The following is a 27,952-nucleotide window of genomic DNA, read 5'->3' as shown; positions in this document are numbered from 1 at the left end:
CTATATTAGGCAGCTACGTGTGCTAGTGATACATGCTTCATGAAAACATAAACCACAAAAATGTATAATCAAAATGAAAGATTACCTGTCCAGCAGAAATACAGCCTCTTGAACTCCTCAAATCAAACGGGTGCGCCAGGGTTGCCAGGTTTTCACAACAAAATCCGCCCAATTGCTACTCAAAACTAGCCCAAAACAAGCCCAATCGTGTTTCTCCGGTAAAAAATTTTCTCCGCATTTGGGGGGTAAAATATGTGTCTTTTTGGTAGGGCTGCCTGCTAAAATTCGCAAATCCCGGGGCAAAATATCACATAATTGGGGTCGCTTTAACCCGCGGACATGAAAAACAGCCCGCGGCAACAGTGTTTGAAGTAGCCCGACTTGGCAACACTGGGGTGCGCGCATGTGGGCAGATCCTGTAGCAAAAGGGGTGGTAGCCATGGTAGCGAGAGAGAGTGACAGTCGCCCAAGCCAATCACTTGTTTCGTCCCGAACGAAAATAATGAGCGGTGTTTATTGCAGATTAAAAAGTCTAGAGTCACTCGATTTTTATACTCTCTTTTTCAGAGAACTTAAATTTGAATTATGTATTTGACATATAAAGAAAGTTTAAACAAATTTGGACAAAAGTGTTTTAGATCATTCTTACCTACCCTACCTTTAATTTTTTAGGGCAACCAGTTTCCTCAAATTTTGTAAGTAAATTCAATTTATCCAGGTTGACAGTGCAACGCAAAAAATTGCTATGTCCCAATTCGCCTACTTACACTATGCCCTAAAAGTATGTACTCTTTTTGTGAAAAAAAAGTGTGCAGCAGAAGAGTAGGGAAGCTTTGGGACATACTACTTCGTCATAATTGCGCCTTTAACGGAAAGCTCTGTTGCTTAGTTAAGTGCATGCATCCTGTCACCGTTAAAACTGCCCTGTCAATCATCTTGTCACAGTTAAAATCCTCCACAATCAATTTAATCCTACCGTTTAGGAGAGAAATGCAGTAGCACGTTAATCTGCCAGTGGTCTGCACTTTCATGCAGAGAACTCTCCTCATATGTTCAATTTGCATAATAATGCATTTAAAAGTTAATAACCAAACGTAACATTACAAAAGTTTGCAATGCTGTCGCAGAAGAATAAGGATAACATCGAATAAATATATTTTCGTCAGGTAAGATACTGATTATTAAATCACTCAAACCCCTTTACCTCAATACTTAACATTTTAGACATCCGGCAAGTTTGTAGTTTTTAGTTCTAATTGAATCCTCATCCAACGCGCAATGGGTTGTGGAGAATATTAGCCGTTAGAGTGTGCACGGATCTGTACTTCAGATTCTAATCGGAAAAAGTAGACCATCCGGTATCTTTGGAATACTTATTTCAACATAATACAATTTGGGACTAACTAATTCTAATTTCAAATACTATTTAGGACGGATAGTATGCAAATTGGGATGCAGCAAATGTAGCGACAAATGAGAGACGACAAAGTCTCACCGGTGTAGAGAGTCGTAAGGAAGAGAACTGGTCACGTAAACGTAGAAAACTTGACTGCCATCATAGTGATACAGTGAAAGTCTTTGGGGTCCAAAAAACACTGGACCCCACTAACTCATTGTACGGACAAAAACTGTTTACGTATTTTGTGTTCCACATAAAAGTAAGTCAGTCATGCAGATTAAGAATGACATGAGTGTAAATGATGACAGGATTTAGATTTTTGGGTGAACTATCCATTTGAATCAAAGTAAAGTGACTGAATAACAAGTTACAATGTTACAGTACACCTTCAATCATTACCTCAGTTAGGAGCGTTGTCTTTAGTTTAATCATTGACTGCAACAGTGACCTTGATCCTTACTTGAGCACACAACTACAAATGGAGCCATTTGCTCAGAGCTGAGTCGCCTCCTCAGGGAGACAAAAGTGCTGTTTATTTACACTGTTAAAAACTAGGCAGGGCATTACTTATGTCTTGTGTTTAAAGGTGTTTGTAATATTTTGGAAGTTGAAATACTTTTTCTTTTTCAAGTCTAATATTCAGAGGCAACTAAGTAAGAAATATGTCATTTGTAGGTTGATTTTCAAATCATATTTGATTTTTCGTCATATTTATTTGTATAGCACTTCATACAATACAGATTGTTTCAATTGTTTTCAGCTTTACGGAAATAAACAGGAACTGTTGCAAAATTCATCAATTAAGAAATGACTTTAATTTCTGCTGTAAAGCAGCTCTACAGAAGAATATTTAAGAATGTTTATTGTCTTTTTTTTTTAACTGTTAATTGTCCAGACCAGCGTCTGTTTGTGAGGCCAGTGACAGATGGGTGGAGTTTGAAAAGTCGTTATTTTAGTCATTCCATTGAATGCCACTAATGATGCAGAAATAATACCCTTACCACTTCACCTTTAAGATGGGTGAGGTCAAGTCTTCTAACTCTTACACTAATATAAGCTTGAGCTCACAGACCTTTGAAATTATACAGATTTTTCATGTGTTGAAGGAACTACCTGTTGTTCGGAGGACCAAAGCTGGAGAAGGTTATACAAAGATTGGTAAAGCTTTGATCTGTCCTTGAAACAATGTGAAGTCAACTGTGAAAAACATGGTGCAACCAAGAAGAAACTACCAAGATCAGGCCAGCCCACCAAACTGCAGCTGGACACGAATTGGGATTGAAAAGCAACAGTGCTTCTTAAAGGAACACGCCACTATTTTTGAAAATAGGCACATTTTCCAACTCCAACTCATTTTAAACAGTTGAGTTTTACTGTTTTAGAATCCATACACCCGATCTCCGGGTCTTGCGGTAGCACTTTTAGTATAGTTTAGCATAGATCATTGAATCGGATTAGACCGCTAGCATCTCGCTCAAAAAATGACAAAATAGTGGCGTGTTCCTTTAACACTGTTTCTGATGGACACCAAACAGTTTGGATTTAGGATGTCTCCACATCAAACATATCCAATGCAGGCCACTGGAGCCGACAAGCTATATCAGATATGTTTGATAAAATTCCACATACTTCCATTGTTTCCTGAACTTCCACAATCAAATTGTCTTCCAACAACATAGTGGTTAGAAAAAGTATCCCATAATCCCTCAGGCCTACTAGCTCCATGACCATGTAAGTGCTGGCCGCATGAGACCACAGTAGGATCAACAACATTTCCTTGGGGGACAGAAGACACATCACAGCATCAGATGGCCTTCAGAGGCACAGCTGAGCACATCACAGCTACTACAAATGTCCAATAAATATTTTATTTACTACCAGATGCCACGATCAACAATGGCAAAGAGATTCCTCTCCATTCAGTTTACATGAAACAAGTGTATGACTATGACATCGTACAGCCGAACATTTGGCAAGGGCACAAAGCCATATCGTACTTTCGATTTTGGTTTATTTGACAGATATTTTGCCAAAGCAATGGCGTAAAACAACGTTAGAGACCTTTTATGCAATTATTTTTTTTAAATATTTTCAGTTCATTATGAAACTGTGGCAGCACAGATTGGCGGGCGGGCGGGCTATGGCGGGCTTCCACAGTCTAGGTAATTAATGGGAAACACTGCATACAATCCATATCACATAGTCAATCAGTCATTTGGTTTAATTCCTTTTTTAAAGACAGTGGTGACTATTTTATTTAAGTAGTAACATATCTGTAGTAACCATGATCATTTTGGCATTTTGGTTTCGAGTAAAAATGTGTGTATAGTGCAGTTCTCCCATTTAACACAACATTTTTATTACAAATTGATCATCATCATAATACGTTGAGTTTATTCTGATATTTAATTGAAGAATTCACATGAATTTCAGAATGTGATGTGATTGATAATAAAAAAAAAAACCTGTTGATGATTCAACCTGGATGACATGTCGGTCCATCACTAGTTCTAACGCACCACATGAGGTGTGAGCAACCAGACATTGTCTTTCGTTGAACATGGTAATTAAGAAACCTGTACATTAAAAAAAAAAAAAAACCTGCTTATCCACTACGTTCACATGTAAATCAGGTGAAGACTTGCCTTCCACTTTTAATTCTCTTAAGTGCAGACAAACAGACACAGGGCAGACTGGAGTATTTAAGCTGTTTGTTTGCTGGTGGGTGGCTGCGGTACAATTCTAGCGAATTCCACACAGTTTTAACTAACGCTGACACCACAAGCCTCAGAATTTCAATGCATCCTCCAAACCGGGTAAAGGGTGTGATCTCAACACTGGCAAGTGGAACCGTTATGTAACCCAAGACGCCAATGTGTTTATCTAGGAAGACATGAACTTTAATTATCTGTGTTGTTTCTGGGAAAGTACAAATTTCTCCTCCTTCACCATGGACCACTAACATTGCAGAGGTTGCTGGAAAAAAAGTATAAAAATAAAGTATTTTACAATGTGGATGCGATCTAGCAAGTCAAAAAGACCCACAGACTCCATACGAGCTGTGAACCATGATCTCCGAGTTCAGGGTGACAGCGGTCATGAGATATTTACTGGAAGTTGTGCGATTGTATTTGGTAGATTAGCACAGTTTGAGTCAATAGCTGCGTAAAATCATAAACTGTAAAAAAATATGGACGTAGTGTCCGTGACGGCACCCATACGTTTCTGAAGAGCAGTTTTGAAGCGTAAACTCGACCGTGGCCATCTTGGCAGCGCGTCACCCCCTCCTGGATAACTGAAAATGGGCACAACCGGGTGACGTGATGACTACCAGACAGCAGACAAATGGCAAGCCACCTGTCACTCAAAGTGGCCATGCCCTTAACTATGCAGAAATTTAAGGCTTTATATAATGTAAACGAATGAGTTATAAAAAAATTCACCCCCCTCACAGTTGTCATGAAGAGCAAAATTAGCCATATAGAACAAAACCACAATTTTTAACAGGCTGTAAACATGTTTTTTTTTCTGCTGTAAAGTTGGGCATTTTAACATGGAGCTCAATGAGATTCTCTAGCAGCCAGTCAATGAATTGCAGTTTACGTCACTTCCCTATTGGCTTCGAGAGAAACTGGGGGAGGTTGCCACTTGGTTTACATGGACCCGATAATCCATTTGCAATTGGACTAAAAAAAGACTTTCTAAAACTCTTATTCCACTCATCGTCTGTGAAGTGCTGCAGGACAATAGACCCTTTTCACATTTCCGGGTTTCTCAGAGCGGAAGTCGTCATAGTTGGGTTAAATATTATAGCTGTGAATGAGAGAATACATTAAATATTTTTTTGTGTGTGCCCATTTGCTCACATAGCAAAAGAAAAACATCACAGTAGTGATTTCACAACTTTCAAAAAGAGGGAAAAAATAGAGTGAGATTGATAACGGCAGTGAAAAGAGAGAAATATGTACATTTTTACCATCACTCCCATAGACGCTATTACTAAACACCCTCACAGCAGCGGTAACTTTTTTATTGTAATTTGATGCAAAAGTAATAAAATACAAAGTTTTAGTGTTATAAATGTACATATAAATATTTTTTAAATGAAAATACAAAAAACGTTGCAGGATTTACGATATTGATGACCGTTAAAACGTGTGAATCATTGAGATCATGTCCACCTAACTCAAGTGTGAATAAACGCACTAATTACATTTTCTTTCCAAATCCAACATGGCAAATTTTAAGTTCTCTGTAGTCTTCATTATATAAAGATGCATTCCTTTTCTATACATGAAAATCCAAAAGAATTCATTTTATGGGAATTGATTGACATCATCCAGTTTTAGACAAGGTTTCTTTATTCCTTTCGAGTCCCTTGCTTAGCCTAAACAGATGCCAATAACAAGGAACATGAGACAAAAAATTTGCAAAAAAAGACTTAATTGACTTCTCAACGGCTCCCAGGGATTTGACCTGAAGGTGTAAGAATAACATGTGTCAGCTTGTCCAAATATGTCCTTTAAATTCTTGTTTTTAAATACATTTCAGGACATTTTGGTGTCTACTGTAGGTTTATATAACAGTTATAAGTGCCTATTTTTCTACAACAATCTCGGTACTTGCAGTGGCCTGTTCCACAAAAAACAATTAACAAGGCAACTGGAAATTATTCAAGTTCTACTGCTGTTCTCACACCACTTGAAAAAAAACCTTCCACATATCCCTTAATAGTAAAAGTAGACAGAAGTTGATGAGAATAATTTACATTCTCTAGACCAACCTTACTACTGAGAGTAGAACTCAATTTTTCTGATTGTGTTTAATTGATACAATCTGAAGTTTTTTTTTAGAAGACTAGCAGCTCATTAGAAGATCATAAAGCGGCGCGGGAAGGTGTCCAATGAATAATTTTGTACTACTCACACTTCTAGATAACTAATTATCACAGCAAGTGTCAAACAAATGATGTCAGTCCTTTTTTCAGAACAATCTGAAACAATCTTCACTTCTGAGCGATTTCTGCAAAGACTTTCAACCCATTGGTATCAAAATGATTTTTAGTGGATGTATAAATTCAGTTCCCCTCAAGTTCACACAGGTGTTCTAACCACAAGTGTTGTTCATCCCATTAAAGGGTAACTAAACACTAAACCAACTTTTTTTAGTTAATGATCTGTAATACTGGGGCTTTATTAATGCTGTTCATTGATTCGAGTAAATGTTTTGACATTTGAGTATAAAGTGTTTTAATTCTATAAAATATGGTGTAAAACCGCCAAAGTGCTGCCCTCTTAAGGTTGAACGGTGGCTACTGCAGTTGAATTTTCCTATTGGACGTTGTGGTACATTGTGACGTAGGATGGTACCTCCAACGGCTCACTATCCGCGCCCCTAGCACGAGCTCACCACGCCCTCAGAAATGTTTCCCCCAATCACATGATGAGAACGGCTTTACTCCAGTATGAACTGTCATATTACATGAAGTGGAAACATTATGAATGAAACTCACTTGACACTTGCTTTAACATTGTATTGAAGAAAATACGGTTAAATAAAGAAGTTGTCAGTACACGTCAGGCTTTTCTTGCGATTTTATTGCCGCCCGTCATGTGTACAGATAATTTTCATACATGAGACGCGCTTTCAAACCCTGACACGCAAGTGGTTGCCACGGACGCAGATAGATTAGGTCAGTTCTCTTGCGCGGCTGCTTCACTAGCATCGTCGGCATCGGGAGTTAACGCAGTTTGAGCAGCGGCTCGCATTGATAAGGCTCCGGGTTTATGTCTACAGACAATCCACCCTCCTCCACTTCAGGTGAAGGTAGGAGAAATGACCGCTCTGTTGCAAAGCTGGCGTCACTCCAGTCATTCTCCATCTTTGCGACTCGCGAGTCTGACAGCTGTCAATCAACCCGTCACTGCGGGTCTCAGGTGCACGCCCTCCGCTCAGCCCCGCCCTCGGTTCGTCCCCTCTGTGTCCGCCGGGCTCTGCCCACTTTTCTATGGGGCGCCGTTTGTAAAGCGGCTCACGCTGAAAATAACAGCAACATTTTGACAAATTTAGCTTCAAACAATGTTTAAAAAACTGGTATGAATTTTTGGCGGTCACTTTTTTAGCACATTTACAACAATATTTGTCAACTTAGAGATATTTTAAATAGTTAAATCTAAATGTTAAATGTTAAATCTAAATGTTAATTGTTAAATCTAAATGTTAAATCTAAATCTAAATGTTATATCTAAATGTTAAATCTAAATCTAAATGTTAAATCTAAATCTAAATCTAAATCTAAATCTAAATGTTAAATCTAAATCTAAATGCTAAATCTAAATCTAAATGTTAAATCTAAATCTAAATGTTAAATCTAAATCTAAATGTTAAATCTAAATCTAAATGCTAAATCTAAATGTTAAATCTAAACGTTAAATCTAAATGTTACATCTAAATCTAAATGTAAAATCTAAATGTTAAATCTAAATTTTAAAACCGGTTATCTGCATTCTGAATTTGCATATTAGTTAAATATTTAGTTTCACCCGAAACATTTAGATTCAACATTTATATTTAGATTTAACATTTAGATTTAATATTTAGATTTAGATTTTGTATTTAGATTTAACATTTAGATTTTACATTTAGATTTAGATGTAACATTTAGATTTAACGTTTAGATTTAACATTTAGATTTAGCATTTAGATTTAGATTCAACATTTATATTTAGATTTAACATTTAGATTTAGATTTAACATTTAGATTTAGATTTAGCATTTAGATTTAGATTTAACATTTAGATTTAACATTTAGATTTAGATTTAACATTTAGATTTAGATTTAACATTTAGATTTAGATTTAGCATTTAGATTTAGATTTAACATTTACATTTAACATTTAGATTTAGATTTAACATTTAGATTTAGATATAACATTTAGATTTAACTATTTAAAATTTCCCTAAGTTGATAAATATTGTTGTAAATGTGCTAAAAAAGTGACCCCCAAAAATTCATACCAGTTTTTTAAACATTGTTTGAAGCTAAATGTGTCAAAATGTTGCTGTTATTTTCAGCGTGAGTCGCTTTACAAACGGCGCCCCATACTTTTCCAGCATTTTTTGAAAATTGCCAGTGGGTGGAGTTAAGCTCTGAGCAGGGGTTTAGTTACCCTTTAAATATGGACATGTTCCTCTGAGGTTGGAAAACCAGTGTTACAATAATTTAATGATTAAAATGTACACACTACCTTTCAAATGTTTAGCATTGGTTACTGGCCAATGCTGATAATCCTAGAATGATCCAAAAAATGTAAGCATAACATAACACAAAGTGTGAACACACTTTTTGAAATTATGAAAACTCTACATTCAAGAAATTAGCCATTACATTTATGTTTTAATCATGTGTAGACTACCTTCCACTCAAAGTAAACTGCAGATCCGTTTAGAATTCTGCAAGTGTCGATTCTTTTGCTTACCTATGTCAATTCAGTTTAATTTAGAGGATTTGTCTGAATTTGACACAAATCACAATATTCTCAAAGAGCTAGAAGTCATAAACTATTGCTGGATTTAAGTCTATAGTTCAAAACAATCATAAATCTATGGCCTTAGCTTGGGCACTTTTAACGGAGCCTATGTTTATGCTTTATGGTCAGGTTTCCTTCCCACATATTATGCAACTGACCCTGGAAAAACATTACTTCAACATGCTAATGAACCACAGCCATGTCAGCATCCCTCTCCAAGCCATGTCTTTCCATGAAGGCCGAAGATCTATCAGAACATAAAAGTGCATGTGCATGCAGTAGCATGACTTCTGTTTCTGCGGTCTCCATTTCTCTGGGGCCTTGTGAGATATTGAAGGTGTGAATTCTAAAAGATGGCTTATCCCTACACCAGATCCAGGATGCCAGGTTCTGGTAGTTAACACAAAAAGGTCATATTAAGTATCTTAGTACTTAATTGTCTTAGTACCTACCCCTGAGCCGTTGTCCTTTTTAATCTCTGACCACCAAGCGTTCACTGGTCCCATTGGACAGCTATGAGACGCACTGGTGGAGCCAGAGATGAAACCGCAATGCGGAGACCTCAGGCAAGCTCTGACTTCATCTGATGGAAACGGCTTCAGTGCGGTTTTTGCAAAGCCCTGACTGACACATCTGTGGTGAAGAAAAACTGAGCTCAACCAGTGGTGATATCTTCCACCGAATTCACGAGTTTCCCAATTAGTGTGGGTTATGTAACACCTTCATTCCTAGAATTTAGAACAGCAGGGACAGTGTCCCTGGCATAAGGACATTTTCTGTGAACAGACAAATCTGTTGAGTGTGTAGTTTTATATCCATTTCAGGCTTGTTTCTAGCAAGAAATCTACTTTCATTTAAGAGGCAACTGTTGTTCTATTCATTGCTCGAGATGTTCATAAACGAGGGTCTGAAACAAGCCTTGACCTCCTTTGAAGTTAAAAAAATAGCAAAGTGACAATACCGTGGGAGAGGATAGTGCACACTCCAAAAACACAAAAAATTGTATCCTAGCAACAAGAGACTTAACAGTCTTGCTTGCACTGCAAAATTGACGGATTCTGAGACTTAATCTTGAGCTCGCCACAAAAAGCACCCCAACCCCCTTGAAGAGCAACTTTCATCTTTTACCCCCTTGTGAATCCCTCTACTCATAAGAAAACATTCCCTTCACTCTTACTTAAATTTTGAGTAGAAAACCGTTTGTGATGGAGGAGAGGTTAGATTGCTGATATAAAATTATGAGCTGAATGAGGGGTATGTCCTTAACTGATGCAGGAGTGTTTCACTTCATTCCACAAATGCATATAGAGCTTTATTGCAAATTTTCCAAGTCCAAAGGGCACTGCTTACAACATTGGGAACAAGGGAACAAAGGGTGTCAGGACCGAGATTGAGAACCACTGCTATAAGTAAATCCTGGTCAGAATTATTGGCACCCTTGGTAAATATGAACAAAGAAGCCTGTAAAAAATAAACCTGCATTGTTAATACTTTTGACAAATGTTATTATAGACACACGTCCTCTTCCAGGCACATTTGTAATGTTTCCTGTTGATTGGAACTTCTTAATTATTGCCCTGATGGTGGAATTGAGAATGCTTTTTTTCTTACAGACACTTTCTATTTTGTGAAGCTCAACAATCTTTTGCTGCACATCAGAATTATATTATATTTTTATAATTATATTTTTTGGTTTAATGGATGATTAAGGGAATTTGGCCTTTGCGTTTCCTCATATTTATACTCCTATGAAACAGGAAGTCATGGCTGGATAATGTCATGTTCCTAGTCACCCCGGTGTGCAAAAAATTGTAAATATGAGAATGTAAATAGAATGTCTAGGGGAGCCAATAATTATAGTCAAAGTGTATTAGAGAAAAACATTTATTTCATAATGTGAAATAATTCGTTTTACTTCAATGAAAGGTTAGATTTTTGAAATGAAAGATCAAATTTTCACAGCCATTGATCATATTTACTAAGGGTAATATTTACCACGACTGTATGACAATTTATTCTACTAACCAGAACCTTAACCTAACAGTCTAATACTCTAATTTGAATTAGTTGAAATGTAGTTGCAGAGTCACTTATAGTTGGTAGAATGTTTAAAGCAGCACTAGGTAACTTTTCAACCTTCATAATATATTTTCAAAACTCTTGTGATGATACATCGACTTACAATAGGTTGAATGACACGTCTGCCATAGCCTGACGGGGTCTGTATCGTTTTTAATCGTACTTTTAAACTTCGGGTTTCGGGTAGTAACCCGAGAAAAAAAAGAACTACAAAATTCGACTGCTTTACAGCATATACGTCACTTCCACCACCACCCCCACTTCCTTAAATTCGTACGTGTGAGCCAAACTATCATTTGTTTGCCAAATGTTATAGTCATGGCCGAAGCAGCACAGAAAAATAAGAAAGCAAAGGTTTTGTCGGAGGAAAGCAAAAAGAGGAAACGAGAAAGTGATCGGATTAAAGGCAGGAAGAGGCTCAACATTGGGCCAGCGTTTGCTCGTTGGCGTGAGCTGGAGGAGGAGGGGCTACATTCTTGCAAGAAAATACGTAATACATACAAAATCATATTTTAGGATACCTAACATGTCTGTGATATTGGTTTATTTGTCTTTCCTCAAGCTATAATGCAAATCGATTTTTTAAATTTGCAGATTCATCTAGGGTAGCTTGATATTATAATATTGACGATATATGGTCATTACCTACCACTCAAACACTGAATTGAAGTATCATATAGATTCTGTAAAACGGGAACCAATAGACTAGGCTACTATAATGACGCTGGCTTGTAAACGTGAGCATCGCGATCATTTGGCGTTTGAAAAAAATAAAACCCATGAAATTATATTCATACGACATGCTGAAACATATGCCGCTGTACCTGAGATGAAGACATTTCACACGCGACGCAAGCAGAACACCTGCATGTGAACTCCTGCAGTGTTCAGGGCTATCATGGTTGTCATGTCAACAAATGCACGTGCGATGCATCCGCTGATGTAGAATGACAGTTTACGACAGTAGTAGAGGACAATACTGTTTCACAACTGTAGGGGGAGCCCGAGAGCAAAAGTTACCTAGTGCTGCTTTAAAGTGGACAACAGAAATAAATTGTTACCTAATAATAAAATAATTTCCAATTGGGAGGATTGTTTGTTGACAGAAATAAATAACATTATTTGCTTAGTTAATTTTTTATTTACATTTTACTTAAAATGTTATTTAAATATATATCTGGCACAATACTTTTTTTTATTAACACCAATATTTTAGGTAAAAATGTATATATAAATATATGTTTAAATAAAGTGTATATCCACTGATGGGCAGCACTTGCCTCACAGCAAGAAGGTCCCTAGTTCGAGCTGTGTGGAGTTTGCATGTTCTCCCTGTGACTGTATAGGTTTACCCCACAATCCAAAAACATGCAGTATAGGTGAACAGGAGACGCTAATTTATCGTGGTAACCTACCTAGCAGTAATGCATACACATTTTAGAACAAATATTCTATTTTGTGCCTCAGTTAAGTGAATCAATTAAGTAAAAGGGTTATCACAAGAAAAAAAAAGAAAAAAACAGTTGCATTTGCATCATGTGCTCGCAAAGTGAAACAAAATGGGAGGCAACATTAAACAATAGAGGGTTAAAAAATGTAAATGTTGTCTCAGTTTGACCTCTATCATCAAAACGGAATTAAAAAAAAACAAAACTAGGGATGAGTCTGGTCGGTTCACTTCACTTCATGTGAACTGCAGACGACTTGTGGATAGAACCTTTTTGCAAACTGGACAGAATCAAATTCTTGAGTTAATAGTTGACAATAAACAGCCTCACCTAATCTGATATGGATATTCCCTGCAAGATGAAAGAGGATGGATTCATTCACTAGCTCTTTATTGACTGGTTTATAAAGGTATGTCTGTCTCACCGCTCAGTCTCATAGCTTTAATGCATACAGATCACTTCAGTCTCTAGAGAAAATAGCTCACCTAAGAGCGGAAGCAAACAGTGCAAGCTAGTTTAAGGGCATAATCATTCAGAGATGCTGTCCTTTCATGAATCCTGCACTTTGTAAAATCACCTGGCTTTTAGCTTAGTTCTTTAGACTGAATACAGCGAACAGCAGAGCAAAAGAACCAGAAAAAGACAAGACAGTGGTCAAGAAAATTATGACAAGCTATTCAGAGATTTCCAAAACTACTAATAGTGGCTTGGACTGTTTCTAAGCTTAACAATGATGTAAGAACATTTTAGGGATGAAAACCTAAAAAATGGTTTGCATCATAGCCAGTTTGCCACCACAAGGTTGGCATTAATTTCCAATAATTCAGTGGTTGAACAATTCTGCAGAAAGCTCTGCAAATTTCCATTTGTATTCAAAAGTCCATCCTACCATGATTTAGTCAAATAAAACCACAGTTGTACCGGTGAGGTCACACAACCCTCCAATCCTGTCCTAACATGAGAACTGAGATGCCAACAGGTGGTAGACAGTCTTGCTCAAATGGTGTGATAGAAAAGGTATAACACCCCTCCCAGAACTAAAGGTTAACAGGACGTGCATTTCTCCCCAGCTCAGCAAGTTTCCATTTTGCCTGCAGACATGTCTAGTGCATTCATGCTTACAGAGGACCATTCAACAGTTTTTGAAGGCCTCAGCTTTGTCTTTTTTTTTTTAGACAAAAGCAATGGACAGATGGCCCACTTCTTTCTAGGTAGAAAACATAAGCTCAGAACATGGAGAGGCAGACCCTGTATTCAAGAAGAAATATAAAGATCACGTTTTGGGATTATTGGTACGGAGCACCTATAAGGGGACATGATAATGAGAAATTTGAAATGATAAAAAATTATAAAATTCAATGCTTTTGTGTTCTTTTGCAAAAGTGTTGCGTTTCCCTTTTTCCCAAACTTTGCTTTGTCTCACAAAACATTTGCAGTCTCTCGCAAAATTATTGCATTCCCCTGAGAAGCCTTGCGTTCACTCGTAAAAGCACTTACCTCATTATTTCTAGAGATGCATCGATACTAAGTTCCTCTGCCAATACCAATAATAATATGATAATGAGATCAGCCGATACTGATACCGATAGTTTTATTTTCTTAAAGAACAAAAATCACTCCCAACTAATGCTGTAATTTATACAGGGAAACATCTCATTTGATACATTACTGTAATATTAGGTTAAATTAACAACACAGACCAAACTATTATTTTTCAGATTTAATAATTACACTCAAATAAAAACTGAAATGTTTGTATGCAACTCGGTTGCACACAAGGTAGTTTTCATAATCACAAGTTGTTTTATTGACGTGTTCCTGCAGTTGAAACACAGATTGAGCGACATGACATGACATGATGCAATTCAGTAAGTTGTACTGTATCTTTTAACATACCTTCTGATGTCCATGTATGTTTTTTTTGTGCTGTAACTTGTATCAAACACCATTTAATGTTTGAACTTTGTGATAAAATAGATAGATATTTGAAAGCTGAGACTTTGTATCTTATTACAAGTAACAATGCACAAAGCTCGTGATTATTGAATGGGAGGAGCGCTACATATCATGTTTGGTGTAGGGAAAACCACAAACCTGGCAACCCTGGATGGAACTAGAGATGATTCATAGGATCAAATAGAGCTTGCTTTAACGGCACAATTTTTTTAAACTGTTAATGTGCTATTGTCTCGTTAACAATAAGACTTTTTCTTCACACACAGTAGGAGTTGACAAGTTTTTGTCAGACATTTTTTTGCCCTCTTTTGATTGACAGGCGAAAACTAAACATTTTCTTGACCGACCACCGAGCCTTATTAGCCGGTTGAAACCGGTTAACCAATTAGTTTAAAATATGCTGCGCTATTTGAAATAACAGCCGCGAACAGCGCCTGCAATTTCGCAACTCTGTCGCATCTCTCTGCCGCTCTGCCTCCCGCTCTCACACCCACACTGTACCAGCGTCGCCGCCTGCCTTCCACTCACGTCACTTTTTTAAAATCCCCTACAGCGCAAAACATGAGTCCCGCAAACGCGGCGCCGAGGACCTTGTTTGTAATCGGAGGACAAATGGCTCCTTAGTTTCGAAATGGTTTGGGTACAAGGTGATCGCGTTGAAAATAAAGGCATTTGTCTAGCGTTAGAAGCTCATTTGAAACATTGCTGCGGCTCATTTAAGAAAATGACAGCTCCGAAGAGACGCCGCTTTAGTTCGAGGTAGTGCTAACAATAATAAAGAAAGATGATGATCGACACCTTATGTGTTACCACTGAAATGTAGATGTAATATATTTCCAAATGTAAGCCCATCTTATGCGGAATGTTGTCTAATAGACTGCAACACGATAAAACCAATGGATAAAACAGGCACCTTCAGAATGCGTAAAAGACGCACCGGCCAAGGCAGGTCTAACTCACTGTGTGCCTTCTAATTAAGCACTGTATCACACAAGTTGCAACTTACATCTGTGTCGTTCTTTTTGGTGAAATGGTCCCACACACTACTTTTCTTTGCACGCATCATACTGTCGTCTGCCCTGGCTCTAACCGCAAACCTTGTGAGCGTGCAAACCCAAACGCTGTGACCTCGCGCCAAATGTTTTTATTGGTTTATTAAGTACAAACAGGCGAGTTATGAAAAATTGAGTGTGAGGGATTTGTTCACTTCACACAAAAAGATTTTGGAATGAGATGGCTAACTGTAGTAGCGTTTAGTCCACTGTCTATAATAGCCTAATTTAGAGATCACTTTTTTTTTTTTAACCGACAACCGACAACTTTGATCGGTTAACGTTGATACGGTCAACCATCGGTCAAACGGTCATCGGTTAACATCCCTACTATAAACGGCTCTGATCATCAGCTGATGGCCGATAGTGAAAATAATTGCTTTTATCAGCTGATACTGATCATTGGCCGATACATCGGTGCCTCTCTTATTACAAAAGAATTGAGAGAACCCCCAACCCCATCAAATTTTTTCCCTGTGTCCCTTTAGGTCAGGGGTGTCCAATCCTGCTCCTGGAGGGCCACTGTCCTGCAAAGTTTAGCTCCAACCCCAAATTAACACACCTGTACCAGCTAATCAAGGTCTTATTAGGCATACTAGAAACTTCCAGACAGGTGTTGAGGCAAGTTGGCGCTAAACACTGCAGGACAGTGGCCCTCCAGCACCGACTTTTGGACACCCCTGCTTTAGGTGCTTCATATTTAGGTGATGCATAGCATGGGAGGAATGAATGAAGTTGAAAGCAGGACACTTGTATGACCGATTTCATGAATCCCAAAAAGAACACTTAATGAGGATGAATGAAGACAAAAATCTATCAACAAACTAATACAGATGTTAATAAAGAAGGTCCAGCAATTGCATGCCACAAATTGGACAAAGTCATCAGAATAACATCTGGGACACTGGGACAAAATGTCAAAGGTGAAAGACAGACATGCTCTGTGAATTTGTTTAGAGAATACCCTATTCTCCTGGCAGATTGCAGAAACGGCTGACGCTCACAGGAAGAGCTCTATCCAAATTGGCCTCTGATGACATTGGGGACACTTTGGTTAACTTTTGCTTGACACAAAATTAAGGTCACCGTTTGCGTCAACAGAATCGGATTGCTGAATGTGTGCTTTGGAGCAGCTAGTGCCCTGCCAATGTGCCACCTGGTCGCTTCATTAACAACCTCATTACACTGCATTTCAACAGGCAGCAATAAATAAACAGACAATCGATGCATTCCCACCTGGACAAAGCCTAGATTAATGCTACAAGTCCATGAAATTGCTCAACAAGCACTAGTTATAAACACTGCCTGTCGAGGTGATACAAAAAATAGAGATGTGCAAAACTTTTAATCGACAAGTAGCTCAAACGGCAGTCGATTAACTGGTCTTCAGGAAGCCCTGAAGAAGAAGAAGAAGGCTGATTTTGGGTTCAAGTGGCCCACGATCGGACACATTTATTTAGGGACAGTTGCTTAGGACATGTTCTTGTGTTCAAAAACAAGTAGGGAACAGAATGGAACAAAACACAAGGGTCTCAAGATGAGTTTTGAAAAAGTTGCTTGACATCTTCAAGATACTCAACGCTATCTCTCGACCAATTCCTATTTTACGAGGTGGCGAATTTGTATGAATTCGTACGACCTCACTCATAAAAATTTGTACGATTTGTCTAAACCCCAGTGACGGGGTTAGGGGTAGGTAATTTGTACGAATTCATAAGAACTAGTAAAATATGTACGATTTACCAAAAATCATACGAAATAGTACGAATTGCATGAGATTGGGTTGGGATACTCCACACAAACATACAAATTATTTAATAATTTATTCACCTTATGCTGTCCCAGATTTATATGTTTTCTTTCTTCACACAAAGAAAGATTTTTAGAAAAACAATCCATCTCTATGAGTCCATATAAGACCTAAAACCACGCAAAGTAAATATGACAGGAATCCATATGACCCCAGTTGATAAATCAAGGAGTATCCCTTAAAAAAACACAATGTTAATGGCACAAAATGCTCCAAATACAGCACAAGTTGTGATGCAACATTTCGATATGTATGTTTACGGCTGTACAATAGCTGTGGGATTAATTTAAAGACACTTTTCAGAGACACCTTTACTAATGTCTACCAACTAAAGCAGAGCATACTGTCAGTGCTACCACTATGTAAACCCACAAATAAAACCCACTTGAGAGTTGCCCACTCAAAGACAGCTGTCCAGCTCAAGAGTTTCACACAGAATATATACAGACATTTTACTTAACCATTTACTAAGAGAGCAGACCAAAGGTTATTTAAACTATACACTGTAGAAGTGGAAATTCTCCATCTCAATTCTTGTCGTCTTATGTGGGGTACACTGTATGAGTGTCACTACGTCGCTTTATTTAGGTTGTTAAGAAAGGACTCACTATTGTTTAATAAGGAATGTGGGAATTCATGACAGGCGGCCTTTCCGTCTGACTAAAGCCAGCTGAAAGAGCCTGCTTGCGCCATCTCATGCCTGTACTCCTGGGCCAAACGACAAAGAAAAACCTTCCACTATTGCAGAGCCACAAACAAAGTCAAAAATAATCTTTTGCTTCATTGGTTTTCCCTTTAATTCTCCCATGGATTAATTAATGTCCTACATGCTCTGACAGCACAGATAGAAAGTTGTGTTTAAGAATACCATGTTGTGATTCATCAGTCTTGTGCATACTGGAAAAGCAAGTTTTAAAAGCGCAACACTTCTGACGCTGGTCAGCTCACTGGCACACCCTTTAAACTTGTATATTTAAGAAAAGAAACAAGCCTGGCTAAAACACTCTGCCAAGTTATAGGGCAAACGTAATATTTGAATTTTTAATACTTTTGAGTGTCCAACCCTGCTCCTGCAGGTCCACCTTCCAGCAGGGTTTAGCTTGAACACACCTGTCTGGAAGTTTCTAGTGATCCAGAAGACTTTGATTAGCTGGTTCAAATGTTAATTAGGATTAAAGAGATAGGCTAATTTTAATTTTTGGGTGAACTATGATTTACTCACCCTCAAGTCATCCTAGGTGTATATGACATTCTTCTTTCAGACAAATCAATCGGATGTCCTGACTCTTCCAAGCTTTATAATGGCGTGAATGGCTGTTTCTGTTTTGAAGTCCATAAAAGTGCACCTATCCATCATAAAAGTAAGTAAGGGTTGGGTGTAAGTTCTGGTGACGAATGCGGAAGCGCAGAGGATAGAGCAAAACAAAACTTGGTTCTCGCAAACTAGCATATTCTCACCGGAGCGTCCTATGTCATACTCTTGAACAGCATGAACGTGCGTACGACAGTTAGTGGAAATTAGAAATTACAGTTTGTAAAGTTTTAAATATGGACATTTGGATGGATTATATGGATAGGACTTTATTAACCCCCTGGAGCCGTGTGGATGGATAGATGCACTTTTATGGATTTCAAAACAGAAACAGCCATTCACTGTCATTATAATGCTTGGAAGAGCCAGGACATGTTTTAATATAACTCTGATTGTATTCGTTTGAAAGAAGAATGTCATATACACCTAGGATGACTTCAGGGTGAGTAAATCATGGGATAATTTAAATTTTGGGGTGAAATATCCCTCTAAAGCTACATTCTGCAAGAATGTGGCACGCCATAAACAGGATTTACGATTGCGTGTTTTTTTTTCAAAAACATCATAATGAATAAGTAATAGGCTATTTTCTACCCTGGTTTTGAGCCTCTCTCCTGGAACACTCGGTTTTTATGGGCGTGCCACACTGAAGACTTGGAAGCAAATGCCCACTGCTATGATTGGATGTTTCAGCTCCCCCGTAAGTACATGTGGGGAATTGTTTTGAAAACTTTCAAATGTGGAAAAACGGCAACCGGAATCTGCCCACAGGACTCGCAAAATGTCTTTATCAAACAAACACAATGATTTATCTCTCATCCACCCGCAATTAATATGAATGTTATTTTTTATTACTTGGCCTGCCCGATCAGTGGATATATCCGTGAACCGCGCATCACACACACACACACACACACACACATCAGCAAAACAAAAATTCCTAATATTAGAATCCGAAGGAAGCTTATGCAGGACCGTGTTCTTCCACAACAAGGCACAGCCTATCTTGCTATCTTCGGCGTGTTTATTGCTCGGATAGCGCGATCCGTTAAGCTCAAACGAGTTGGTGGGCGGGGCTACAGAATCCGGCGTACTTATTCTTCTGTTGAGGCGGCGTTTCACCACACGCTGACCTCAAGGCTTGGCATATTCTGAGATCGAGCGTTTGTTGGGGCTGGTGTGAATGAAAGCTTTTCTTTGACTAACAAGGAAGTTTCAGCTCTTAACTTGTATATATCAAAGGCTGAATGAAAAGTTGATTTCTCAATTCATGACCCCTCTAAAGTTTACAGACTGAAATTCCATGAATGTTATATGGCGTCACCACACTAAGATGCAATCTGCGAGCTTAGCAAATGATTGAGTTGTGAAGAACTGGCTGAGCTAGTTCCATAGATTCACTTTAACCCTCATTGGGTCACTGCCCTCATTCTTAAACTGGGTTCAGTGATTTTACTGCCCACTGACACAAGGCGAAACATCCCTCATGAGCTATTGCAAGGCAACAATATAACATAGGCAACATAAGTGAAAAAGATTGTACAGGCTTAACAAGCTCAGCCATTAATGGCATATGCCATATCAAACATGTTAAAAAATGGCAAACTTAAAGGGTTAGTTCATCCCCCAAAATGAAATTTCTCCCATCATTTACACACCCACAAGCCATCCTAGGTGTATGACTTTCTTCTTTCAGCCAAATCTAATCTGATTTATATTATCTTCCAAGTTTTATAATGGGAGTGAACGGTACCATTTTTTTAATGCTCAAAAGAGCACATCTATCCATCATAAAAGTAATCCATATGGCCCCAGCGAGTTAATAAATGCCTGAGGTCAGAGATCACTCTTCCACCTGAACTAGACTCACGTACGGCCTTTACTGGAAGCCAGCGATTATAAAGTAAAAAATATGGATATAGTTTATAAAGTTATAAATATGGATATTTTTCTTACAAAAACGCATCGCTTCGATTTAGAAGGCCTTTATTAACCCCCTGGAGCTGGATGGATTAATTTTATGATGGATGGATGCGCTTTTTTGTGCTTAAAAAAAAAATGATACCATTCACTCCCATTATAAAGCTTGGAAGAGCCAGGATATTTTTTAAATTGTTAAAATTTTTCAATTGTGTTTGGCTGAAATTTTTTGATTAGAAAGATTATAAGAGAGTTATGCGTTTTGAACATCATAGAAGTCAATGCTACCATCCGTTAGTTTTGAATGTAGGAGAAAACGAGTTAATGTTAAACCTTTTTAACTAGACACCATCTTTGTGTCAGCGTCACAGGATGTGACGTTTTCATGAGACTGCGTGACCGTATCCTATGAGAAGACACCTTGCATAATTATTCAGCACGCGTTGATTTCCTATGGCAGGCGCTTCAAACAGTGAGATTGCATAGAGTAAGTGAGAGATGCATTTATGGATATAAAAATGAGAGTTTGTTTTTGCTTTGTAAGAGTTTCTGCGTTGCGCAAGTTAACTTCAATAGATCGTGAGTCTTCGACCAAAACGTGATTCATCCACACTGTGAGTGTAACCGGTCTTTATGGAACTTTAAACAATTAAACAGCCTATAAAAATGACGCAAAATAAGACTCAAAAATTATCAAAGTTGCAAGAGCTTGTTCATATATTTTTGATGCAGAGAACAAATGCAAATGGCTGTGCATTAATTTGTGTTTATAGCTGTCAAAGGATGTATGTATTTATGTAATTTACGGTGAGCTTACGAAACCATGTGTATATTGTGTTGCGTGTAATAGTAATTTGCTTTGTGCAATTGTGGGATGATTTGATGCTTTTAATGAGAACGACATAAAACTGTCTGAATCAGAAACCGTTGCTGTGTCTCCCCGCTCACCAGCTTAACCACTCTCACTTTCTGTAGCATTTTTCTAAACTGTGGTGAGAACTGACTGCTGCTGAAACAGGGGGTTTCATGACCCCTTAACAACCACTTGCTTAACCAACAAAAAATGTGTGATTTTAAAGCTTAGAAGCTTGGCTATTCAATGAATGTAGGGATATGTATATGTGTAAAAATGAAAAAGTGCAGCCGACGCATGTGTAAACAGTACACATGATGCTTTTGCTCCACTTTTGTAACTTCGCGAAATATTGTTAAACAATAGTACATTGTATATCTTTATTTGTTGCAGGTTGTCTTGAACAACGAGCCAAAAAAAATAAAAAAAATAAGACAATGTGTAGGTCATGGAGTGACGTGACATGCTGCTTGGCTAAATCTGTAGGACTTCAAGGATCCGATCACATCACGATCATAACACAGTGTTTACCAACGTCATTTGAAAGTTGAACCAATGGAAACTGGATCTCGGGTGTGGTGGGTGGATATGGTGAGTAGGGACGATGTTGAGAGACCAACCGGGCACTGTTTTACAGCTGGAGAACGCTTGGTTTATTAATAATTGAAAAACTGCCATTGAAAAAAAAAATGGGTTGAAATTCCAATGGGAACCCATGACTTGAAATCTTACATTGGATTTTAGAATTAAAGGTATAGTTCACCCAAAAATTTAAATTCTGTCATATATTACTCAACCTCATGTCATTCCAAACCCGTAAGACCTTTGTTCATCTTCGTAACACAAATTAAGATATTTAATTTGAGCGTGAGCACCACGACGCATGCGCGGGAGCTGCACTGTATTTACAACGTAAACAGCGTAGGAGACTGGCACAGGCCAGAAAGAAATTGTTGAATAAAGTAATTATTCTGAGGGTTCTCGGTTTCAATCCAAAATATTTTCATTTGTGTTCCGAAGATGAACAAATTTCTTACGGGTTTGGAATGATATGAGGGTGAGTAATTATTGACAGAATTTTCCATTTTGGGTGAACAATGAAAAAACCTTTAAAACCTGAGCACTCTATTAATTAAAAAAAATCCAGGTCTCCAAGTTGACTGACACAGGTGTCACATTGTTGTATGAGATCTGAGTGAGAATTTGATGATGACTAAATCCATTAACATGCTTTACATGCATGACAATCATGCAGGGGCACTTGTTGGTCAGTGATTCACAGGACCATGATTTACTTTCGAAATCTGATTTGCAATCAAAATCATTTCAAAAATGTTGCCCACAGTGTTAGAATATGCTAGAAATGTAGCACTACTTCCTGTGTGTGAAGGCGTCAACTTTTGAAACCATAGAGTTGTGAGCAGTTGTGCAACACAGCTTGGGATCGAACACTGCGATGAAATATGAACCTGTCTCTGAAGATTACCGCAGCACCATCTGTGCATTGGGACAGCCAACGGCTCAACTGATTGATGAGACCCCTTAAGGAGGAAAGAGAGCAGGGGACCTCATACGCACACTCTCCAAACCATCCACTCTCTATTTGCCTTACACTAGCCAATATCTCTGGCAAATACCTCCACAGGTCCCATTTCACTCATTTATCAAGACTCATTTACCAAGATACACACTCCAAACATATATGCACTCTACTGGACCATCATATTAAATGACACTGCACCACACATTGAATCCAGGCCACACACACTGACCCCAGGGGCTTAACCATGATCAAATTTATTCATTGATCGGACAAGATGGCATAGTGACAGGACTCTTTACGATCAAAGTAGACCACCATTTTGTGCTCAAGTCATGGCGTTTATCAGGGTGGAAATGGGTGAATCTGATGAAACCGGTCAAAAAAATTCTTGACCTCAAATGACAAAAGATTTTTGCACTGTGACATTTTAAAGACAAAATGTGTGAGCAATGTGTGAACAAAACTATAAAAACAATACCTTCCCCAACTTCCTATGTTGTCTATAGCCCTATTCAGACGGGATTAGTTTTACATGGAGAGGTGGGGTAAAGTAATTATTACCAGAGCTCCTCAGTGATTTTAGTCCTGTCCGAATGTGCCATCTCTGTAAACATTACGGACAATGTCAACAAAGATTACGGCGACTTTTACCTTCTGTAAAAAGGCCCGGTAAAATTACCTCAGATAATACTAATCCCGTCCAAATAGACCACTGTAAATATGTACGTAAATATTCCGTAATTTCCTGTTTAAAAGGTGATGAAAGGGAGGTGATGGCAGAGCATAAATCGAGTTAGCCCTCCCACTTCTGCTTACTTTACTCCATCTACCCTTGTAAAAATAACCCCGTCCGAATAGAGCTTATGAAAGCCTGTAGACCGATTTTTAAGTCAAGGACTCGTTTTTCCTGTGAAAATCAAAAGGATGTGACGTTTACACGTGCTCCAGAGAGCCTCTCTTCCGTTCAATGACACATGCAACAACTGCTTATACAATGTTCAGGATAATACCAAACAATAAGCAATAAGTTGCTGGCTGCAGTTCACTTAATGGCCACTGGTGTAGCTAATAAGATTATTATTAGCTACACATTCTGAAAATTGGGGGAAATGTGCTTAATTGTCACAATACAAAAATCTCAATGGTCCTAAAAATAGGCTTAGGCCCAGTTTCACAGACAGGTCTTACGCCGGCTTCACACCGCACACACAAGCAGTGCATTGGCAGGGCAGGAGCAGTGCGTATGGAGAGCGGGAGCCATGTGCGCGCGCGCCCGTTGTGCATTCACACTGGCAGCGTTTGTCTTGCGCAGCTGAACCGCGGCTCGTGTATTGCAAATACAGACGAATATTGTCCATTATGTCACATTTTCCAGTCTTCTCCTCCGACCCCTGTCTGTCTCGTGCTTTGATTTATGATGGGCAGCATATATCTGCTGCAAATGCGACCGTGTTCCCCTCGGTCTCATACATACATGCATATAACATGTTGTATATAAGTAGTTCACATGATAAATGTAACATTAAAGTGAAGATATGCTTCTAGTTTTAATCATTTAAAGAGGCTTTTGAAGTTAGGGCAAAAACTTCTGGCAGTGTTGTGTTTTCGTGTATTTTATTTAATTTTTTCACAGCACTGGATGTCATATGGTGATCGTGAAACACACGGGACACTTCATTACATGATTTCATGGTGAAATTAGTTATTTTCCATGTTAATCAGGTCAGTTTTGATCAAGAACAATCCACTGTGGCTTTAATTCAGTGTGAGCAGCGCGGCAAAAATAGACTCTGCGCTGAAACCATTGCGGCACTGCTGCTTCTGCTCTGCTCCTGCTACGCGCTGCCGCACCATAGCAGGTTAGAGCATCTGTGAATGCTCCAATCTGTTAACGTGGGCGCCAAAAAAAATATGCGCTGCTTACGCTCTGCTAACGCGTGCAGTGTGAAACCGGCCTTAGATTAAGCCAGGTTTAGGTCTTAGATAAAGGTGCAGTGTATAGTATTTATGAGGATCTATTGACAGAAATGCAATATAATATACATAACTATGTTTTCAGTGGTGACCTTACATAATGAACCATTATGTTTTTATTACCTTAGAATGAGCCATTTCTCTCAACATACACCGCGGGTCCCCTTACAGTGAAGTTGGCATTAAATCTAACAACGGACAAACTGCTCTACAGAGCACTAGCTACTCTCTGATGTCTCAGACAACATCTTTGTCCTGTGTCAGCCACCATAGCTTCTCAATATGCTTTGAAAGGGAAGGGTGAGTGGTGGGCGGTTGCAATTCACAACATCACTGCTAGATGCTGCTAAAATTTAAACAGTGCACCTTTAAATTAGGACCTTTAAGTAGCTTTTTTAAACGTTCCTTTAAAAAAAAATGTTTAAATTTTTAGGAGGATCATTTAGGGGCGGCAGTGGCTCAGTGGTTCATGTAGGTTGTCTACAAAATGGAAGGTTGGTGGTTCGATCCCCGGTTCCACCTGACCAAGTGCCGAGGTGTCCATGAGCAAGACACCTAACCCCTGCTGCTCCCGACGAGCTGGATGGCGCCTTGCATGGCTGACACCGCCGTCGGTGTGTGAATGAGTGTGTGAATGAGTGTGTGAATGGGTGAATGTGAGGCAAATGTAAAGCGCTTTAGATGGCCGTAGGTCTGTTAAAAGCGCTATATAAATGCAGTCCATTTACCATTGTAAATTGGCATTTATGTTAAATGACTCAAAGTCAAAAGCTAGCCAACAAAACAGGAAGCATTTTCAGATGTCACTTCAAAAGCACAATACTTTCATCTGAAATCATGGCATCATTTAATTACAGCTATCAAACAGTCAGCTCATGTGGGTGTTTAGGGCTTGAATAGGGCGATTGCATTGATTTCTTTTTGTAAGCCCTTCTACAGCATGAGAAAACGAAGACCATCAGCAAATCCAAAATCCATACATCCGATCTACTGTAAAAGTAATTAACACAAGACCTTCACTCAAGGCCACAGTCACATGCGATACTGTTGTTTTATTGATCAGAGGTGATTTAAGTAATTACCACAGGGGTAATTAGCTACATCTTCAGTAATATTGTGAGATCTAAACGCTTGTTTACTGTTAAGTACATACGTTTAATATAATCATTTACATTAGTTCACCCAAGCTATTTTGCAAGTTTGCTCCTAGTTTCATTTTACTTACAGAACTTAAAACTAAAGCATCAGGAAGTGATGGATGCCAATAATTAGTTATATCGCTCTTTGAAATCAAGCCTTCCATTCCACTTTTCTGAGCATCTTAAAACTTCTTAAACCTCCAACCAAAGATTTGTGAGCAAAACTGTTTAAACCCCCATGAAATGGCTTGACAGGTGACAAGTTTTCTCTCCTGGGTTTACTTATTTCCAATTGAAACATTAAGTACTGTTTTTAATAGCTAATAAACTTTCCTTTATGCCACAGATGATTGCTTATTAAGATAGTAGGATATGTGGGAATCCAATATGGTGGTGCAGTGACATTGTGAGCGTTCCAGCTCTTTATTAAATAAGTGGGACTTTCTTGTTCTAGACAGAATTTTATTGAAGAAAAAATTGGAAACACCCACTAGTGCAAGATGAGTCATCAGTATTTTTGGTTCGTTTTTTTTTTGGAAGATAACGACTTAAATGTGTACTTTTTAAAGAGAGTAGGCCTACTAATAAGAGAATGGTCTCAAGTCTAAAAGACATGCACTAAAAGCCACAAAACTCTTCGTTGGCAAAGATGTTTACTCACCATTGAGTCCATTGGGGATGCTCCTGTGATGATGTGGAGCGGAGAGATCATCCATCGATCGTCTTATGGTGCCAATCTTGGTTTCTACAGTCTTGTGTATATGATTATGATGATGGTCTGGGCTGCCAGCACTTCCACCGCTGGAGGTACTGCTCCCGTCCCCAACATCTCTGACAGTGCCCGAGCCTCCATTTAGGTTGCTCAGACTGGACTGGCTGTCAATAGAACTCCTTGATCCAGCTCCATTCCGATCTTCATCCAACATGAGAATGATTTCCTTTAGTTCTGCATTCTCCTGAAGAATGTTTTCCTGGTTAACCTCCAGCTCCTTGAGTTTCTGCTGATAGGTGCTCACCTCCTTCCACACGGAGCTCGCTGTATACCTGCCAAACCTCTGCCATTCCCGAGACAGCTTCTTACCTTTCTGCCGATCGTCATCGAGAAAGCAACAGAGTTCCCTGAGCTCCTGGTTATCGTCTTGCAGTTTCTGGTTGATATCTTTTAGATTACGGATCTCGTGGAGGTGCACCTGCAGTCTGCGGTTGATGTCCTTCATCATGTTCCCATGTTCCAGCATCAGGTTCATCTTCTCACCGTCAACCCTTCTCAGTCTCTTAATCAAGTCCTCTTTACTCCATCTAATCAGTTCATCATCAGGTATCTTACTCAGGTCATCATTAGGACAATGTTTTGCCATCATGACTCTTACAGAGGAATCTCCGGGTAAAATATTCAACATAGGTCTAACATGCTGTGTTTCAATCCCACCAGAAAAGCGCAGTATTAAAACGAATTAAAAAACAAAATATTAATGTATTAAATTATTTGAATATTCACAGGTATAGGCTACCCCAAAACTGTGCATAAACTGATTTGTATTCCGGACAATTTTATTTTTTAAACTATCACCTTTATTAACGCCTCACTTCTAACTTTGCAATCATGCATGTTTTTAAAAATCCTGAAATGTGCACGATATATAAATCCACGAGCATCGTTGTAAATGAAAAACGGTTTTCCTCATGAAATATTCCTTTAGAAACGAATGATCTAAGAGGTTTCAAGAGCAATCTTTAAAAAATATAAAACTCATAAACACAGCCTTCATAAGAAAAATTTAAAAAACCACGTTAAAATTAATCGGAAGCTTCAAAGATCAGATCAGAAGGGGTTTGCCATTTAGCTCCTCACGTGTGTCGTTGTTGAGGGTCTCGGGTTCTGCTCTTCGTATGAACTGGTGTGAAATGATCCGAGCGGATCTGAGCAGGTTCAGAGAT

General features: G+C 38.6%; 1 protein-coding gene across 4 annotated transcripts in view; it reads right to left on the bottom strand.

Moving 5' to 3' along the window:
- Nucleotides 1-27,952, bottom strand: part of ccdc85cb (coiled-coil domain containing 85C, b) — an 81,263-nt gene extending 53,311 nt beyond the window's left edge. For 3 of the 4 annotated variants that reach the window (XM_079832098.1, XM_079832097.1, XM_079832100.1), the window contains exon 1: nt 26,676-27,952. In XM_079832098.1, the coding sequence (XP_079688224.1) occupies nt 26,676-27,414 (739 nt within the window). In that variant the 5' untranslated portion in view covers nt 27,415-27,952. The remainder of the gene's footprint in view (nt 1-26,675) is intronic. The other variant, XM_079832099.1, reaches the window with a different exon arrangement.

This window comes from Gobio gobio, assembly GCF_949357685.1.
Source record: "Gobio gobio genome assembly, chromosome: 12".
In the NCBI taxonomy this organism is placed as follows: domain Eukaryota; kingdom Metazoa; phylum Chordata; class Actinopteri; order Cypriniformes; family Gobionidae; genus Gobio; species Gobio gobio.
Note: the sequence above shows the minus strand (reverse complement) of the source record. Positions and strands in the feature narration are given on the sequence as shown.